The following is a 20,336-nucleotide window of genomic DNA, read 5'->3' on the forward strand; positions in this document are numbered from 1 at the left end:
CAGGTATGGAAGTAGTTTTTTGATTTTTTTCAGCGTGAAAAAAGAGGAAGAGACTACTGAATTCACGTGATGTTTAAATGACAACCTGTCATCAAAGATAACTCCAAGGTTTCGGACCTTGTTCACCGGGATCGGTGGGGGGACCATTTGCTTGGGCCACCAGATGGAGGACCAATTTGGTGAGAGGTGGCCAAAGGTCATAACCTCGGTTTTGTCGGAGTTAAGTTTCAAGCAGTTCCTCGACATCCAGGAGCAGATGGCTAACATCCCCTGCTGGAATCTCGAGGCAACTGCTGGTCCGTCCCTATGAACCGCCCTATGAACCCCTATGGATAACAATAAGAAGTGCCTTTCCAACTCGGTCCGTGAGTTGGTTGATCTGCAGATCACAAGTTCGCAATGTTTGAATCACTACAAAACGAATTTAGCCTCCAATCCTTTCAAGGATCGGAGAAATAATTACCATTAAACTGGATAATAGTAACGCATGTTATTTACAGCGTTTAGAAACCGCATTGCGGTACAAAGCACTATATAAAAATCAAGATATTAAGCAAAGTTAAGCTAATATCTTTTGTCAGGCGTGCTGTGTTGCCCCTGAGGGCATGTGTGTTCAACATAAACGACAAAAGTAAGAAGCTGGGTCTCCATACAGGTGAACATATGAAGTGAATAACGTAAGGTGTGTGTGTGTGTAAATCAAACGTAGGCATCTTGGAGCTGAATTACAGATGTTTTTTCCCCAACTCCATAGTACTCGTTTTATCGACCTCAGATGGATGAAAGGCTGAGCGGACCCATCGGGATTTGAACCTGTAACCATGAGGTCGTACACAGGCCCTTGCAGTGGAGGCACTGGAGTCCACTGAGCCACCGGATTCGGCTTCGTCTCAGAGATCGGAGTTCGATCTGTTTACCGCTGAGTGTACAGGATTTGAATATCGTTTATGAATAACAGAATGTTGAAGGTTTCATAGTGGTCAAAATGTCGAACTGATGTAAAAAGCAGGCATGACCCTTGAAAGGGTATTTGTAAGTAGTTTTGACACCTGACCTTTCTGATGCAGAAAAACGAGAATTGTAGCTTTGAGTGTCCTGGTCAGCGCTAATCTCTTCACAGTATGACGCGTTGGCCTTTGTACTCGGTGCACTGATCTGCAAAACGTGCTTATGGGCTAGTAAGTGCACTTATAACATCCACCTCCTTTGGCTAATGAGATCATTAGTGACGTGCATAGGGCTTTGAAGACTATATTCCTGGAGGACAAATTCGCAGGTAATTTCATGCATTTGTATGAGTTTTGACAACGTAGTTTTAAAAATGCTGTGTGTATACGAACCTTCATGTGTTAAATCCTCTTGTATCGAGCACTCATTAAAGGCATCCGTCGTAATCTGGGTGAAGGCATAATTGGAACCTGACATGTAGCAGTATTTGAAATGTATTCAAAATTGGCCCATTAGAAAACATTGCACGAAGCACTCGTGACCTATTACGTTTGTCATGCGTCCTACTTCTATTTATGTGTTAGGATGTAATGCTTGGATTGTTTTCTTTGCACAGATCTTCTGTTACTGAAACAAAATGCCAGGCCCATCATCTGTGCTCAGTGTAACAGTCATAGCTAGAATTGAAAGTACACAGAAAGTTTGGGAATATATCTATTGTTTTATCTTTGTTGTTTGTCCAGGTATCCACCGCCCAGAAGGAAACGCTTGAGAACCACGCTCAGACGCAGTCCGCAGCACTTGACAGCTTTGGAGCCATGAATAGTTCTTTGACAGAAGCCTCAATTGATCTACAGGTGGGTCGGAAGTCAAGTTGTCAAATTTGAATATACAGCCCCGTTTGTGAAACTAGAGTTATTTGATGTCAGCAATGAAAGGTATGTATGACAGCTGGGTATGCATAGATGTATGGGCACGTCTGGGTAGCCATATAGCAAATCTAGCCATTGTCCAGTGTTGTAATAGTAAAGTGCATAAGTTTGGAGTATATACAGCTATAGCCCCCAACTGCAACTCCCACCCACCCCCCAGTTATGAGCCCTTTTTGTGCTCTTTGGGGTAGTTTGCGCTTAGGGATCCATAACTTTTTGTCCATATATTGTCCACACCCAATTTCGCGTCCCGTTTTATCCAACAACCTGGGTCTTCTAGAGGTTTGTTGATTCCCCCAGTAGGACTGGGAAAATAGGCAAAATATGGCTACACTTTGGGTTTTTTGGGAAAAATACAAAATAAAGAGGTCTGCCATAGGTATCTGGTTTTTTGCAAAAATGGCATCAACAAAAGGGTTGTGTGCTAATGTCACCACGTTCCCAGCTTTTAGTTAGATGCAGAGATGGTTTTAAAAAAAAACGATTTTTTTTTACGACCGTTTTGACTTTTTTCAAAGAGGTAGCCTATTTTTCCTTTTTTTGTGCTTTCAACTTACTTCCAGTTTGTGGTGGGAACTAATGTGAACCCCATGCAGGATCCAGGAAAGCTATAGATTTTTGAAAAGTAGATATGATTCTGAATTTAGCAAGAGGTCATATGTGTAGCTCGATCAATTTGTTCCCAAAGAAACTAATTATTGAAATAAACAAATATCCAAAATGTATAGGGAAATGTTTTTATCTGTAACTTTTTGTCATTCTGACCAACAGCTCTAAACTATTATGTCTGCTAGACCCTTCTGGTTGCGGAGCTAAATACCTGAGCACCACTGTACAAAGGTTTTTCATTATGTATCAAGTGTAGACCAATTCATACGGTGAAATGTGTCGAGTGAAGAATGGATATCAAGAAAACCTATTTTTTTATTTTTATTATTTTTACGGAGTTTCATATAGCGCGAACGTGACCCGAAGGTATCGGGTATCAGAGCGCTTTACATAGAACCAGTTGAATTACATGAGGACACTTTCATTTTTGTTTGACACTGGGAGATTAAGTGATAAGCCCAGAATCATAGGATGTTCAGCGTCATTGCTGAGACTCAAACTCAGTTCCCCAGATTCAAGATCGACCGCCCAAGCCGTTCGGCCAACTCCTCTCCCCAATCAATCTATATACAACAATATGAAATTCAGGAGCAGTGATTATTTGTACATCTCTGAATTTGTGGGTACCTATTCTAGCATATGATTGAGGGGGCATTTTTCACAATGTCTTCTGTCTTACACACTGGCTTACGTATGGTAGACACAAATGAAATGAAATCCAATTGGTAATAAAACATGTTCTACTATTCTATGTTCCCACATGTCTTCCGATTCTGCTTGCTCCATTCTGCTTAGTCACTCCACTGTGCTCTATTCTGATCTGCTTATCTTTTATGTCTCACCTACTGACCTGTTGTTGAATACTGTGAGCAAAACAATAGAAAGAATGGGGTTTGAGCCAATCCATTTCTGATGATGGCACAGCCTTCTTGCTTAGCTATTTTTTTTTCTGTTAGCGAGGACCGATTGCAAGATGGGAGTCATGAATACACTGTGTCCATCTTGGAATTTTTAAGTAAAATCATCCAAAGATGGCAATCACACCTGGGCGTGCATGCACATTGGCCATCATTGGATGATTTTTCTCAAAGCATAAAAACAATTATTCCGAAATGGCCACTGGAAAAACATGCACTGCACCCATTTTGATTTTTTTGTGCTTTAACAAAATTCATTCCAGGATAATTGCTGCATCTACCTACGCTTACGGTAGCCGTCTAATAAAAAATAATTAAGCACTGGCAAGTCTCTTGGGCAAGACGGATCAGCTATGCCAATGCTTATTTACTTCAACTGACTCTCTTTTAACCTTTGTCTCTCTTTTACACTCTGCTCTGACTATATTTCTTCTATATTTCTTACGTGCTCAGGTCAGCACTCTCACTGTGTTACTCTCTTCTCTCTCTTGCTTATTTAACACGATTGTTCCTGCTCTCTTTTCTGTGCTGTTATTCTTTTCTGCTTTCTTGCTTCGCTGAGTTGTCTATAGATTATTATTTCATTGCTTGTGATGTGATTTAAAGTCTGTAGGGTTTGCCACTGACTTCCTATAGTAAAGTAGAATTATCAGGCCAATACTTTGGTTATTAAATGATAGTTAAACGTACGTGTACACAAATCACAACATAATCACTAAAAAGTGTGCATGTGGAGACATGCCAAATAATTATGCAAAGTTTCAGTCTAAGCGTGCTCATAACATGGCCTTGAGCATTCTCAATCACAAACCTATTTAAAACAAGTCTTGACAACGAATTGGCGGTCTCATTTAATTTCCTTGAAGTCTGAGGTTGGAGAATGAGCTCAAGGCCTTTTCATGTGGAATTTCTGAAACATTTCGCAACACCCAATTAGCTGTCTCAACTAGAGACAGCTGAGATGTTTTTCAGTTTATTTATACTTAACCCAGTATTTATAGAACACCATGCCTTCCTTTATTTTAGATTGAGGTATTCTCAAGGCTCCTACATTACTGCTATGCTCTCTGTGGTAAAACAAAAATATTAAACACGTTAAATCCAAAATTATTATTATTATTATTATTAAAGAATTTTGTACCGCGCACGGTTACCGAGAGGCATCCCAGCGCTTATAGAGACCTAGAGCACACTGCCTATACCGAGCGGAAGAGAGCTGAAGTTATTCTGGAAATAGATAGGTTTTCAGATGCTTCCGGAACCTGAGAAAATTAGATTCAGAGCGTAGTGAGAGTGGGAGGGAGTTCCAGGCGCGAGCTGTATGGATAGAAAAACTCCTGCCACCTGAACGGGCTCTCCTAATTCTCTTTATCTGAAGGAGGAGTTTGTTGTCAGAGCGTAAAGCTCTTGTGGGCTTATAGGGCCGAATCATGTCCTTCAGAATAGCTGGTCCTTTCCCCTGTATGCTCTTGTGAGCAATGCAAAGGGCCTTGAAGGTCACTCTCTCTCTAACAGGCAGCCAGTGGAGTGCTTTTAAAGCAGGCCTGGCTGACTGCCTGGCCGGAACGTTCCGCAGCAGCCTAGCTGCTGCGTTCTGCACTTGTTGCAGGATCTTGAACGTTGACTCCGGTGCTCCGAAAAAGAGTGCATTACTGTAGTCCAGGCGTGAGATGATTAGACCTTGGACTAACAGCTTCCGGGAAAGTTCTGGCAAGAGGGGGAGAACCTTACGGGCCGATCGGAGCAATCCATAACACACGCCAGCGGTCTTCTTGGCGTGTGTCCTGAAGGACAGATCCGGCTCCAGCCAGACCCCCAGGCTCTTAATCTCCTTCTTTGGGTCAGGCGGGGTGCCCATGCAGCTGGGCCAGCTGCTCGGCGAGAGGGCAAAACTTGACTGGCCCAAGATCATCAGCTCAGTTTTTGAGCCGTTCAATTTGAGCGATGACCTGGACATCCAATCAAACACCTCTCTTAAGCATGAACGGAGCGTCTCAGGCTGTTTCTCCAGCTGTGTCAGACCCACCACTAGCTGAGTGTCATCCGCATAGCTTATGGGCTTAAAGCCAAACGGAGACACCACACCCTCCAGGGGTGCCATATACACGTTAAATAACGTGGGGCTCAGGGATGAGCCCTGAGGCACCCCCCAATGAAGTGGGAGGGGAGGAGATTTCGCGTTACCTTCCCAAACCTCGAAGGTGCGCCCCTCCAGAAACGAGGCCAACCATTTTAGGGCCACTCCTGTGACACCCGACTCTGCTAGGCGTTGTATCAGCACTCCATGATTGACGGTATCGAAGGCCGCACTAAGGTCCAGGAGGATCACTGCCACTGACCCCCCTGTGTCCAAAGTGCTTCTGGCCTCCTCTACCACTGCTAGCAGAGCCGTGTCAGTTCCATGACCCGGTCGGAATCCCGTCTGGGAGTCCCTCAACCGGCCATTCTCCTCGAGAAAGTTGGATAGTTGGCGGTTAACCAACCTCTCGGCAACTTTACTAACCCCTGGTAGCAAGGAGATAGGCCTGAAATTGGCCAGGTTCTGTGGATCCAGGCCAGGCTTCTTTAGAAGCGCTTCAACGACCGCGCTCTTCCAGTCCGGCGGCACAGTCCCCTGAGCGAAGGAGAGATTGACCAAATCGGTCAAGGGCTCTCCTATCGATAAGGCAGCCTGCTTTAAATACCGCATTGGGACTGGGTCTCGAGGCGAGCCACTTTTCAAGCTCCCGAAAACCTTCAGTACTTCGCCTGAGGTTACGGGCCGAATGACGTCAATACGTTTTCCGACATACTTGAGTCCTCAAAAAAGGCCGGGGTTCCCATCACCGGGGGAAGAGAACTAATAATGATGTCAATTTTATTCTTGAAGTAAGTGGCCAATTCCAGACATTTTTCCTGTGGTCTATCGTGGACAAGAATGGGATCAGGCGGTTTAAGAAGCTCCTTCATCACTAGAAAGGCTTCCCTGGATGAGGACGCAGCAAGACTCACTCTCTCCCCAAAAAAGGAGGCCTTAGCAGCGCGTATTGCAAGTTTGTATGTCCTTAATTCCATACGATATTTTTCCCTGCTCTCTGTCTCCGGGTTCCTCCTCCATAATCTCTCCGCCCGTTTACAGTTCTTTCTCAGGGTTCTAAGCTCTGGGGAATACCATGGGGCGGACCCCACTCTTTTATCCCTAATAAGCATCTTCTTGAGTGGAAGCACATGGTCCACTGCGTTGGTCAGCCAGTTCCTCATCATAGCATCTGCGGTCACTGGATCCCGGCCTTTCTCAGGCTGGGAGCCCTCCAACCGGGCCTTCCAGGCCTCTACCGGGAGCCTTGACCATGCCCTGTCTATTCTAAATTTCCTGGGTGGCAGAGTGTCATCACACTTTACCTCCCAGTTAGCCATGATCAGTGAGTGGTCGGACCAGGGAAGAGCGAGGGGGGGCATAGCTGATAAACCCACCATATTCGTAAAAAAGGGGTCCAAGAGATGCCCTTTAACATGTGTGGCCCCGGTATTTATCAAGTTCATCTGCAGGGCGCTCAATTCACTCATCAAATTAGTTGCCATAGGGTCAGTTGCTTCATCGAAATGGCAGTTGAGATCTCCCAACAAAATGAAGTTGGACGAGGCCGAGGCCAGGAGAGTGGTAGTTTCAATAACCGAAGATGTAAACTCACCCACACTCCCAGGTGGTCGGTAAACTAGGAGGCCTGTCAGCATGCAGGTAGGGGAGAATTGGCAGCTCTCACAGTCTTTCACCCCTGCCTCCCGTGCCTTGCAGCCCAGTGACTCCCTGTAAATAATGGCCAGACCCCCCCCTCCCTGCGCCTCTATCAAGATGGTAAATCAAATATCCCGGCGCCAGCGCTGTAACCACATCCGGACCCGAGGTGTCAGATAGCCAGGTCTCAGTAAGGAACAAGGCATCAACCTTGTGGTCCAGGAGTAGGGAGTTAATCTCCGTAGCGTGGCAGGGAAGAGACCTGCAATTCAGCAGGGCAAGACGGCGCAAGGTAGTGGGGGTAGTTTCTCCTAAATCTGGTTGACAGACTCTGCATCCCCTAAAGCGCTTTCCCCCTTTAGCAATATAGCAACATGTGGCATACTTTGGTATTCTATAGGATAAGAGCTCATCCTTCGTGTACCTGACCAAAATGGCTTGATGGGGGCTCGCAACGGGCATAGCCACTAGCCCTGGTCCCGTCTGGGCCCGGACGGGCACAGACGGGCTTGACTCTGGCGAAACTCCGGCGCAAATCCGGCGCGTCCGCTGCACGCGTCCGCTGCGCGGAGCCATAGGGTACTGTTTTTATAGGGCGACTAGACCGCTCGGCGAATGTGACCCCGCCTAAGATGGCCGCCAAAACGGGATCGAGCCCGGGACCTGGTCGAAACACAGCACCCAGGGATCGGGGACCGAGGGAAATGAATTCTCAGCCCAAACGAGGGTAGGAGCGTTCAGTAAAAAGATTCTAAAATAGATTTTAAAAATTCCGTTTTTTAAGTTCTAAAAAGTAGTGCAAATGCAGGGAGGGGATCGGACACAAAGGAAAATTCAAGTGCAGTTTTTATCAGCTAAAACAACAACTGAGCGCTCGACTAGCAGCCTCTCAGTGATTCTCTATCTCCCGGTCTGGTCGCTAAGCCCTCCTTTTATAGGGCGACTAGACCGCTCGGCGAATGTGACCCCACCTAAGATGGCCGCCAAAACGGGATCGAGCCCGGGACCTGGTCGAAACACAGCACCCAGGGATCGGGGACCGAGGGAAATGAATTCTCAGCCCAAACGAGGGTAGGAGCGTTCAGTAAAAAGATTCTAAAATAGATTTTAAAAATTCCGTTTTTTAAGTTCTAAAAAGTAGTGCAAATGCAGGGAGGGGATCGGACACAAAGGAAAATTAAAGTGCAGTTTTTATCAGCTAAAACAACAACTGAGCGCTCGACTAGCAGCCTCTCAGTGATTCTCTATCACAAGTTAACTACACAACAACTGCAACTGTTTCCCAGCTAATTGTAACACAGGCATTTCAATTTAAAACCCTTTGTCATCTCGTTTTCTGCCTAGAATATTACGTTGAATTCCATTGTTACCTATAATAACATCTTACACAACTGATTTGTCTTGACATCAATGCAACTGTGAAATTATTTGTTTTATGGTTACCATCAGAAATTCATGTGTATATAACTAACTATTTGTTCCCAAATTGTGGGAAAATAGAAATACAACTATTCTTTACACCACTGTGTGAAGAGCTTGATTTGCTACCCAATGGCGTGTAAAATAAAAATGTTATGACTCTTTAAAATGTCTGTTACTATATTTTGACTCTTCTAAAAGTTTTGCTTGCAATCCTAAACTTGTCTACATGTTGGTTATAATTTTGCAATCTGCTTATCTTCTAGAAAACGCTAGTTGATGTGACACTGGAGAACTGTGATATTAAAGATGAGATCAAAAGTTTGAAACTTTCTTATGAAGAATCCATGAAAAAATTAAAGGAAAGGCAGAGAGAGCTGGAAACTGCCCAAGTGGAAAATTCAATGCTGAAGCTTAAGGTATACTAGCAAGTTATTTTGTTGTCCAATTAGGTCTTGGGTTTGGTGCGCCTGCCAAGTAACATTTTATTATCACCTAGGTTACTCAGTTCCACAATTAGTGTCTTTCCAATTAGTGCTGCCACAAGCTTGTGCCTTTGCTAGCTGAGCTAAGGACAGGGAAAAAACGAATTTCTAATGCGACGGCACAACAAGATGTAAGAGCACTTCAACTGTGTCCTAGAATTTACACAGTTGTGCACTACACACGTGTGATAATAAAAGTAAGGTTAACATTCAATGAAACAGCATTCCTTAAAACTTTATGACCCATTTGCATGGGGTATTTCCAGCTGTTAATCGCCTGCTATTAGTTATGAAAAGGCAAAAGCAATGTAATAGTGAAAGACTTATAACGAAAAATTACAAATTACAAAATTGAACAAATGCTGCTGCCATACCTCTGCTTTCCACCACAGTATTCTTTAACATGTCCAAGTGCCCTATGTTTCGCTGCGCCAGTCCATCTTTGTGCTTGTCTATCCTGGTTTCTTTGCTTCTAGTCTCTAGCACTCCCCATCCTTCTTTCCTATCCTTTTAATCTGCCTTCTTGCTGCCAGTTTCCATACTCTTGATACACCTTTATCCCACTAGACTCCTCAAAACCTTACCTTTTCTGTACATGTAGACCTCTTTTACACCGTGCCTAAGGCTCTTACCTTTGTCTTGCACATGGGATTGGTGAACATGCTGAACATAACTCCTTTGACTGTTTCCATATAGCTCAGCTTATAGTTTTTAGATCTGACTTGACGCAGTGGCCTGTTCACCTATTTTGACCAATTCTTTAACCTTCACATAAAGGGACCTTTGGCTACGCCCTGAAGGAGCATTGTCCGCTCATATATGCATTGTTTAAAGAAACTAATCTTTTCTATTTTATTTTCTCACATCTACAGTTACCTGCCAGCACATTTGGTGCACTGGGATAGTGGTGTGTTCTTTACACCAAGACAGGGCCGGACTGGCCGTAGCGGGCACCGGGCACCGGGCTTCTTCATGGAGGGCTGGTGGAGTGCTGTCGGTTTTGTGCCCGTGGGGGCCAGATTTGTCACTGGGGGGGCCGGCAATATCGACCCCCTGGTACAAAAGCGGGAGCCAGGCCCGGACTGGCCGTTGCGGGCACCGGGCAATCCCCCGGTGTGCCGCAAGGGTGGGGGCCGGTTGTAGGCCCCTGGGGGCCGTTTTTGTTACAGGGCCGTTTTTGCAGCATTGCTGCCATAACGGCCCTGTAACAAAATCGGCCGAAAACCGGCCCGGGCAAAGAGCACGGTCGCACCCCCAACCCCCCTTGGGGGCTGGGGGGGGCAGCCGATCACCTTGCCAGAGCCGGTTTTGGTTCCCAGTCCGGCCATGGCGGGAGTGGTGTTTCTTGCTAGCACCCCCACCTTTCTCATCCCACCCCCCACTCCCAGGGCAGGTGGTGCACCAATCTGCCAGGTCTGGTTGCTGTTCCCAGTCCGGCCCTGCAGCAGGAAGAACACACTGCACGTGAATTCCTTGAAATATATCTTTTTACTTGTGACAATCTTCATCACATTCTGGTTCACTAGGTCTTGGCAGCTCAACTCCCCAACGCCTTCTACCTCTCCACCCACATTCCATTATAGAACAGAATGCCTAGTAAGGCACATTCCACCAGCATGCAAGATCAAAGCATAACAGATAACTCAAAATAGTTATTAATCATATGTTCTCATGGAGCAACTCAACTTTTCGATTTCCGTGACAGGTAATATAAATGTTATTTTTTATGAGCTTTAAACCATCATAAGAAACACTCTACTACATAAAATAATGTGGTGTCCCAGAAAGACCTGCAAAAAAGAGGTAGAATTTACTTGATTGTTGGACCATGCCCAAAGCAAGCAATACATATTTTGAAGAAGGATATGGAGAAAATGATTCCTTAGATGCTTAAAGTCATACAGGAACAAAATCTGTATCATGCTCCCTTCTGCTGTTCTCGCCCACACAGTTAAAATCCCACACGGTGGCAGCACACCACGACAGGTACAGGTAACAACTTGATTTGGTGTTTGGAAAGCTGCCATGACATCTGGCATAAAGGTTATGGAGTAGCCTGTGACTCCTAAGTAGACCCCTCAATTCATGTTTGTTTTTTCCATTGAAAGTTTTTTTTAAACATCTTTATTTGTGATTTTAAGTTACAGCTAATAATCAACTTAGGCACATTTTGCAGGAGAAACCTCTTAGGTGCTGCAGTAGAAGCTAGTAGTCCATGGACACAACTTCCAATGTATGGCAAGAACAGGATCACGCCCTCCCTCTGCTCAAGTGGACCCCCTCACCACCACTCTCTGTCTGCTCGACTCAGTGTTAGGATGAATTTTCTAATGTATACTCCCGGGTCAGTACATGCTTGTGTCCTGTGTGTCCCAGTTCTCCTCAGCCTGTTAGCACTTCCAACATTTCAGTCCACATCTACAATCCTCCTCCTGCATATGTCTTTCCACCGCTACTGCTCATTCTTCCATATCTCTCATCCATTGCCTCAGCATGGGAACAAAGTGAGCTAAAGGACGATGATTGATTCAATCCAGATCTGTGACTAGGGGTGAGTGTCTGAAACGTTTAAGCACTCGGTCCATCATCTCCTTGTGTTTGCTTTGTTCGCCCTAAGTTGACAGGGTATGTCCAGATGTGGGACCCTTGCTCACTTTGCCACTGGATTCAAGCTAGCCTGGCTGATGAGGGTTGTTGCCCGGAAACGGGTCCCATGAGGCACAGGGTTGGACACTCATTCCCAGTCACAATTCTGAGTTGAATCCATTATCGTTCTTTAGCTCATTTCGCCACCCCAGTTCAGACCCAGCCATATTCAAATCAGTCTTGACCCTGTACCTTATGGGAACAGTCCAGCATGAACTGCCAAGCCAGGTCTTCCCTGAACAGGAAACCAGCATTCTGGGACCGGTTTCAGGGTAACACCCTTCATCAGCCAGGCAAGCTTAAATCCAGAAAGATGACACCAGGCCTCCATCAAGGAGTTATATACTGCGTACAAAAGGATAAGTAGAACATTCTACAAAATAAGGCAGTGTATTTAACTAAGAAGGGTATTTTTTCCTTTAAGGTTCTAGCCATCTAGATTATAGAAAAGTCATAAGATAAAGTAAATATTTAGGTTGTCAGAAAGTATCAAGTCAGAGAGCACACCTTGTGTAGTTCGGAATGTTGAAAAAATTGAACCAAGAAGAATTATGAAGACACGTGAACTGATATGAGTACATTGCTGTCAAGTCTTTACAATACCAACCTTTATATGTAAGAAAATCAATAAAGATTTTTTTTAAAAGAATGCTGGAAACCTACAGCTGGCAGGAAATTACAGAAAGTGATCTCAAAACTGCAGGAAAACGTAAGCATAATTTCTACTGCATACAATAGGCTGTACAATCTTTTATACACACTAGATAGCAGCCGTATAAAGCACAATAGGTAAGACAATATTATTAAAACATTTTTTCGAAAAGCAGTGGGATTTTATTTCTGAAATGTGTGTATGAGCAATCAAAATATAACTCCAAGAATGGTGTTAGACTGTATCTTGTATTAAACATATAGGGTTTGTTCTGTAGATCTCAGACTGAGTGACACATATCAATTTAGAGTTAGCTGTAGGATTTCAAAACATCAACCTTATTGACCAGGAATGTGGAAGACAGAATTATGCTACATGGATATCCAACAATAGAAACATTTACCAAATACTCAAGGGTGCCTGGCCACTGCATTTAGCATAGAAAAACAATGTGTCATTTGACAACCGGAGATTGGCATTAAATGAATAATGGAACCAGGAACTGCTGAAGAATTGAACAATGTGGGGTGAAGAGTACCATTTTTACAAGAAAGATACTATTTCACGGCTTAAGACAGCTCAAACTGTTGCATGATATTAAGCTTTCCTCTTCCATTGCTAAGATGCTGTAGTTAAGATTCTTAAACGGCCTTTTTAAAAGTTTGATGTATATAATGTCACATGAAGATATTTGTCAGTGAAAGTATACATTGATGGAGTGCTGTTTTATCACATATGACTGTTGTACTTATGGAGGAGTATTGAGAATGTTAACAATGTAAAGCATGAGATTGTTCGTCAGTGTCATATTATCAAAATAATTCATTTTCTAAATATACATAATAGGCCATATTACAAATGACACGACTGTGCAAGACCATACTTTGTTTCTTTCATATTTTCTTTGGTAGGTGGAATCTTCACAGGAAGCGAATGCTGACGTTATGAGGGAGATGACCAGAAAATTACACAGACAGTATGAAGAGAGGTTACAAGAAGAAGAAGCAAAGCATTTTGCTGAGAGAGAAGCTCTAGTAGTATGTACATCTAATCTAGAGAACTAATTTGGCATATGTTCAAATGAGTTTTCTTGATGTTTTGCCACAGCTATTATTTTCAGTACGTTTATGGATATATTTGAACTTTTGCCCCTGCCTAAATATCATCCGTGAAGTCTCACAAGGTACTGGTAGTCCAGTCTTTCTGCTTTACAAATTCTGGTTTGGTGTAAGGGCACATTCTTTTTAATTATATCCGTGCCCCACAGATTATGCCAATGCACCTACTGCTGGGTTCTATTTTTTCAGTTGATTGGAAATGACTTAAAGTCTAAGTTATAGTTCATATTTTTTTTAAGTCAGATTGTGTTTCATGCTCATGGCTATATTATTTAACCATTGTGTAAGTACTATTAATTTTATTTATTTCTAATTTTAGAAAAATTACCTTGTACAGCCTTATGATACAATCTAGGATGCCTGTTTTTCCAAATGCTTAATTTCATGTCACACATCTGTTTAGTTGGCAATCCCTTGTCATACATTTTCTATTCTAAATATGCCGCAAAAGACTCCTCCATTATTACCACTCAGTGATCTTTTGACACTAGACTTTATTCTAGGGTCTATGTAACTGTGGGATTCTGGTATCTGTAGGGAACGTACTTTGAGGAGGATGCAGTTCAGGGGTTTGGGTGCGCTCCAGTCCAGCTGGTGGGTGGTAGCGGCGGGGGTCAGGATTTGGGTGAAGGTGCAGCCGTTGGTGGTGTTTGGCGTCGACAGCTGGTAGTTGTTGTTTCATCCCGGGTTGAGTGCGTGGATGACGGCTGAGTTGTAGCGGTGGGCGGTCAGAGAATCAGGGTCCCTGGCGCTGGTCGCAGACGGTGTTGCATTTGGCATGCCTTTAAATAGGGAACAGGAGGGAAACTCAGCTTGGAGGCGGGAACCGGCAGGGGGGAGGGGTCACGGGGGCAGCAGTGGCAGGAAAATGGCGAGAGGGACACAAACAAGGCAAAATAGGAAACAAGGACACAACAAGGCACAAATCGAAATAAAAAAAGAATAAAAGGCAACAGATAGACCAGCACAATAGACAGAAACCAGGCAGACAGAAAAAAGACAGACAGAGGCAGAAAACTGAAAGGCTAGCCGAGCGGACCAGTAGAAAAGCAAATCTCTCCTACAGGGCCGCCAGGGATGAGGCACAGGCTAGAGCCTGTGGGTGGAGGATGGCCTCGAACACCCACCAGACACAGGTGCTGATGGCTGGGGGCAGCGGCACAGAGATGGAGCTAGATAAGCAACATTACAGTAGAGCAATAGCTCACGTTAAAGTAGTTTTATTTACTGAAATAGGTGCCTTGAGCCTTGAAAAAAAAAACATATTTTTGTTCACATTTGTAAGGCACTGGGGTATTTATGTCAGTGACATTGCTTCCTTTGTATATTCTAAGGTTAAAACAAACCAATTTCTCAAAGCCATTGAAGATGCCAATGAAAAGGTGCGAATTGCAGAACTAAGAATTGAGGAACGTGATCAGCGAATAGAAGAGTTGGATCGGCTGATCATTTGCATGGAAGAGGTAACACATTTCATTTACCAGTTCAAATGTGCTTTTATTTATCTTTTTTATGATATTGTTTGAGATAAACCTGCACACAGATAGCACAGGACTATCATTTTATTGTCTACCAATATTTTACTTGTTTGTAAATCAGGATAAGGAGATGGATAAAGAGATGCTGCTGGTAATTATTATTTAAACACCTAATCGTTTACATAATAGGCCGGATTCACTTTTGAATATGCCCAGCATACGGATAAGGATGACATTATGCAAAATCTGAGGATTTAGGATCATTGTAGCAATCTGACACAAGGTTAAAGTCAATTGTAATTCAAAAAAACTTTTACAGTGTATGGATATTTCACTAATCTGAGGTTTGTTTTTTCTGTTTCAACACTGGTGACTTGACTCATTGAGCGTTTGCTGAGTTAGACATGGGCTCCTAAAATATTGCTTGCTTAGAAGTTAGAGAAGCGTTTCAAAACTGAGTGGGTGGACATTTGTTTTTTAATGTTACTGTGGTATTCTGCATTAGTATAGTCCCTCATTATGATGAAACCCTACAATGAAGAACATCCTCCTCACAAAATGGATGGCCAATCTCCATGTTTCAAAATTTTTATAATGACAAAATAGCTTTTCAATGAAAATCCACTGATTTTAGTGATAAAGAGGAAAGAAGCAAATGCCAAAAGGTGAAAAAAGGGTTAGGGGCTAAGAGTAGAAAAGAAGATTTGTGGCAATAGAAGACACAGGCCCACTCCATTGGTGTGGACCTCCACCATGAAGAAAGAAAAAAGAGTAGAAGAAACTAAATGTGTGCCCAATGAAGAACCACTGCATTCAAAGAAAGAGAGGAGATAGAACAAGGAGCAGAAAAGGGTGGGGTTAAAGTAAGCCCCCATAAAGAAAAACAAGGAGTATTAGAAATAGAATTTGAAAAAAATATTTTTCATTAAGGCCATTCACTAGGTTGGTTACATAAGTCTGGTGAAAGCTCTTGTAGGTAAAACACATCTTCATTAAAGGATCAACAAAAAGGTTTGTCAGAACATGTTTCTTCAGATGTTTTCTTTGAAAACGCATACGACTTTGAACATTATATGAAATATGTAGGAAGGCAGTATGAATGCATTTGAGATCTGCATTTAAGAGAGTGCAAGTTAGATGCTTCGATGTCCCAATTAAGCAAAGAATACCTCCGCTAATTCTTATTGGAAATTATGCTCAAATATGATTGTTCCATGATCTGAAATGGATAGCAAATTTGAAGATCAACTATATTGGTATACCTTTTTAGCAGCTGAATCTGCCCTTTCAAAGAATAAAGAATGAGAGTGTTCTGCATTTGAGCAGATTGAATAATTTTAATGTTGCAGATGTGTTTTGATGAGCACAAATACACTGGATATTTAAATCTGTGACAGGCTAACAATACATCTCCATTAAATGGTAGTCAGGTAACGTTTAAGGATTTCATAACATCAGTTAGCAACACTCAAAACCTGCATTCCTGGTGGGAGGAACCAAAGCTTTTCCCCCACTTTGCAAAGCCCGAATTGTTTAGGAATTATTCCGAGCCGAGTAAGGATCATTCCTTGTGCTGTTCTAGACCAATTCCTCTATTAAATGTAGATGCAAAGAATTTCACGGCTGAAAGTCTTCCTGTTGGGACGGGTGGGCCTGGATCAGTCTGTTCTGGTTTGTCCCCAGCAGGAACTGTAGAGACAACATGAAGAGGATCCTGCACATAATAGATAACATTGAAATGACAGCTAAGAAAGCTTACTGCTGTTTATTGATGCAGAGACGGGATTTGACTTTGTGGATTGGCAGTACTCAGCACACTTGAGTGCTATGGCACTGGATCCAGCTTTAGGGCTATGTGCAGGTAGACATGATCGACAGCTGTGGTCCTGTATTATTAATAGAGACCACTTATCACTGCAGCTGATTTAGAGGGGGACAAGGCAGGGATGTCCCCTTTGACCTCTTCTGTTCGCATTGATATGTGGCATTTGCTTGAAATAGTGCTTAGAAATAAGGAGATGCATGAGTTCAATATTGGAAAAGGCAGACACACCCTTATGATGTAAGCAGACAACATATTGGTGTTACTGACTGATCATTCTCAATCTGTTCCTGTCCGTATGGAGGAGCTGGAGAACTACAGTGTGACCCAAGGGATTTAAAGTTAATGCTCAAGAGATACCAAATATCTCTGTACCTTGTGATCAGGCAGTCTCAATCATAGTAAGGATTCCTTTTCAGTGGACGTTGAATACTCTTACATATCTGGGCATACCAATGTGTACCACATGTGTAGGTGGTGAAGCAGGGCCAACAGGCACAGTGGTGTAGTAGACTAGAGCTCTCAATGTGATGGCCATGCTACAAATACTCCTAATCTTTCAGACTCTCCAGTTACCGGCTCCATTGATGGCCCTGGTCAAACTCCAAAGAGCTACTGACGACTGAACTAGGAAGCCACATAGATTGGCTAGATGCACAATGCACAGAATACCTACAAAGGGTTGTTGGGCTTTCCTAAGACTATTATCAAGCAGCAAAACTCAGAGACCAGAGTCTGAGAAGCATTAGTACTTCATGTACCGAATTGTCACGGAGACACAGATATGGAGGGCATTTAGGATGGTGAGAACACATCGGGCATTGTGACTCTACTCGCCTCTGACAAGGCCCATGTTAGATCTGGGGTAAAGGAGCACAGCACCTGGGTTTCTCTACATGCACACACCTTATTCACTGTGATGCTTGAAAATTACAACTTTATCTCAGTGACAGGCATACAATCATTTGACATTTGCAGTGCCAAAGGTTGCCAAAGAGTATGGCTTTTTGATGTACTAGGCATCAGGTCATTCAACTCTTGAAGTTAATATTTGAGACTCCAGAGACAGAACAATACAGATATTGCCAGATCCACCACTGGCTCATGAACAACTCCATTAACATTTATGTAAGTAGGCCCATTTCACTGTTTGAAAAATGGTTTATCACACAGTATGGAGATAAGAAATTCATCTCTGAGATTGGTATATATATATATATATATACCAATCATTCGTAAAGACAGCAACCAGAGATAAACTCTCAAGAAAGAGAATGCGAGAGACAGACTTTTGTAGGAGACACTCAGTGAGTAAAAAAGAGTAGATACACTATAGAACAATCCAGGTCCACCACGGTAAGGGCACTGATAAGTATAATCACATATTGGTTTCACACACTGACCAACGTACATGAGTGGGACCCTCAAAGATTTAGTGAATGCTGGCGAGGTTGTCGCGGGGACACATTCACATCTTGGCACCTTTGCTATAACTTTGCCCCAAACTGCACTTATATTGGGCACGTCCTGAATGCCAGCAACTTCATTCATGTTTGAGGCCAGTTTTCCGCCCCTTCCTGTATACACACTGCTGGATCTTTACTTTTATTGTAGGGGCAAACGGATTGGAATAGCACTAGGTGAATCCTGACAGGCTGACAAAACCCTGTGCAGCTAATACAGAACACCAGAAAATAGGTAGGGAACAAACTGACTGTGGAACCTTTTGGGAATTGATAAAATCTCATTGTTAGAGCACAGGGAAGAGGTGCTGGAAATTCTATGTGGGCAATCTCTGAGCTATCTCTCCGCTAAATTCAGGGAGCTCACAGGCCTGTGTTACCTCAGACCGCAGAAGAAAATCACAAACGATGCACCATAGCAGGCTGAAGTGGAGTGGGCGATGGTGCAACAACAGGACGGGGGCCAGCTGGGAATGGGATGGGTAGTTGCATGGGTGTTTTAAAGTTAGACGATGTATGTAGGGGTGTGAAGGGCTGCAGTAGCACCCTCCAAAATAACCATGCTGGAGTTGAGAAGGCAAATAAGCAATAACATAACATAACATAGGTATTTGTAAAGAGCATGTTCACCAACGGTTATCCTGGCGCTGAATAACAGATGTTTGTTACCCAACTCAATATTACTCATTTGATCGACCGCAGAAGGAGGAAAGGCTGAGTGGACTTGCCGGGATTAGAAACTTTGACCATGAGGTCGAACACAGGCCCCTTTAGTGGATGTATTCGTCTACAAAGCCACCACACCCAGCTATACAAATGCCTTTACGTTTTGTTTTTTTATCTTGCCTCATTTGTGTGCTTTGAAAGATGGTAGATCAATTGTCAGGTTGTGTCTTCTGCTAATTCCTGCTTCTTCTTTTAACATTGAGAGTGGTATTTCTTTCTCTGACTGCAAACTGAGAGGAACCATGTGATAATCTTGATGGGGTACAAGGAGTATGATAGGAAAGGATTATGGATGGCATTTGAATACCTGTAATTAACTGTACAAATATTTCGAAATGTATCAGTACTTAGGAAACAACAAATTAAGCACATTTCCATCTAACTCTGCAGTTTGATGGAAATAAAGATTTTAATGGGATCAAGACACTTTACTTGATAGTATCTAAAATATACATTTTTACTGAAAATCAATGTCCACACATTATAATTGGTGTGCTTTATACTTTTAGCAGTATCATTTTATTTCCGTGCAACTTTAGTGACCATTTCAATTGGAAATGTGCTGCCTGTAAATGACAGTGTGCTAGTACGCCATGCTTTGTGATAGTGTGCTCCATAATTCGCCACTGGCTACATGCTACATCCTTACCATTCTCTGGCTGAATGTGCAGGGCTCATTTGCCTCACTTGTCTTTATGTGATGTATGGAGATTTCACAATCTCTATGACTTCAATTATGTACTTTGGTGGCAGCACCTCTACTCTTAAAATTGTTCCAGCTACACTGGTTTACATGTGACATCTATAAACATTCCTCACCATCAATTAGTTGTTGGCAAGTGTATTTGTCTTCTTAAACTGTAATAAGAGTTGATCCTTAACGTAAGCTACGGGAAGACACTAAAAAACAGATTACCTTCGCTCCCCAACTAAAAGATGGAAGAAACAAAAACATTGCATTGATGTAATGAAAAATCATTGTTTTCAATTGAAAAATTTAACATTGGCCAATGATACGCAACATAAGACATGGTGGAGAAGTGTGGCTCAGTGGTTAGAGGCGGCAGACCCGGAAGCTGAGATCAGCCGTGGACCAGGGTTCGATTCCCCGCCTCGGCGGGTCTCGGGCTCATAAATTCCACGGACTCGACAATTCTCGCTCCGGTGCCTACTCGACTCACGGGGTCACACTATGCGACTCTGGGCAATAGCTTGCTTAATCTCCACTACGGCCCCTCGCGGCGGGATGCCTGGCTTTCACCTTGTGAATACCCTGCCGGGGTATCTCTCACAGGGGAATACCAGGACGGGTTCCCTAAGCAAGCGCCTTGAGACCCCTGGGTGAATCGTGCGCTATATAAATCGAAATGCATTTACATTTACATTTACATAAGACATAAGAAAAG

At 43.2% G+C, this 20,336-nt stretch overlaps 1 protein-coding gene across 3 annotated transcripts in view; it reads left to right on the forward strand.

The window, feature by feature from the left end:
• The window catches only part of MYZAP (myocardial zonula adherens protein), a 465,570-nt gene that overhangs the window by 260,908 nt on the left and 184,326 nt on the right, over positions 1 to 20,336 (forward strand). For all 3 annotated transcript variants that reach the window (XM_078684913.1, XM_078684911.1, XM_078684912.1), the window contains exons 6-9: positions 1,692 to 1,805; positions 8,807 to 8,959; positions 13,235 to 13,360; positions 14,776 to 14,904. In XM_078684913.1, the coding sequence (XP_078541039.1) occupies positions 1,692 to 1,805; positions 8,807 to 8,959; positions 13,235 to 13,360; positions 14,776 to 14,904 (522 nt within the window). The remainder of the gene's footprint in view (positions 1 to 1,691; positions 1,806 to 8,806; positions 8,960 to 13,234; positions 13,361 to 14,775; positions 14,905 to 20,336) is intronic.

This window comes from Lissotriton helveticus, chromosome 3_2 (assembly GCF_964261635.1).
Source record: "Lissotriton helveticus chromosome 3_2, aLisHel1.1, whole genome shotgun sequence".
In the NCBI taxonomy this organism is placed as follows: Eukaryota; Metazoa; Chordata; class Amphibia; order Caudata; family Salamandridae; genus Lissotriton; species Lissotriton helveticus.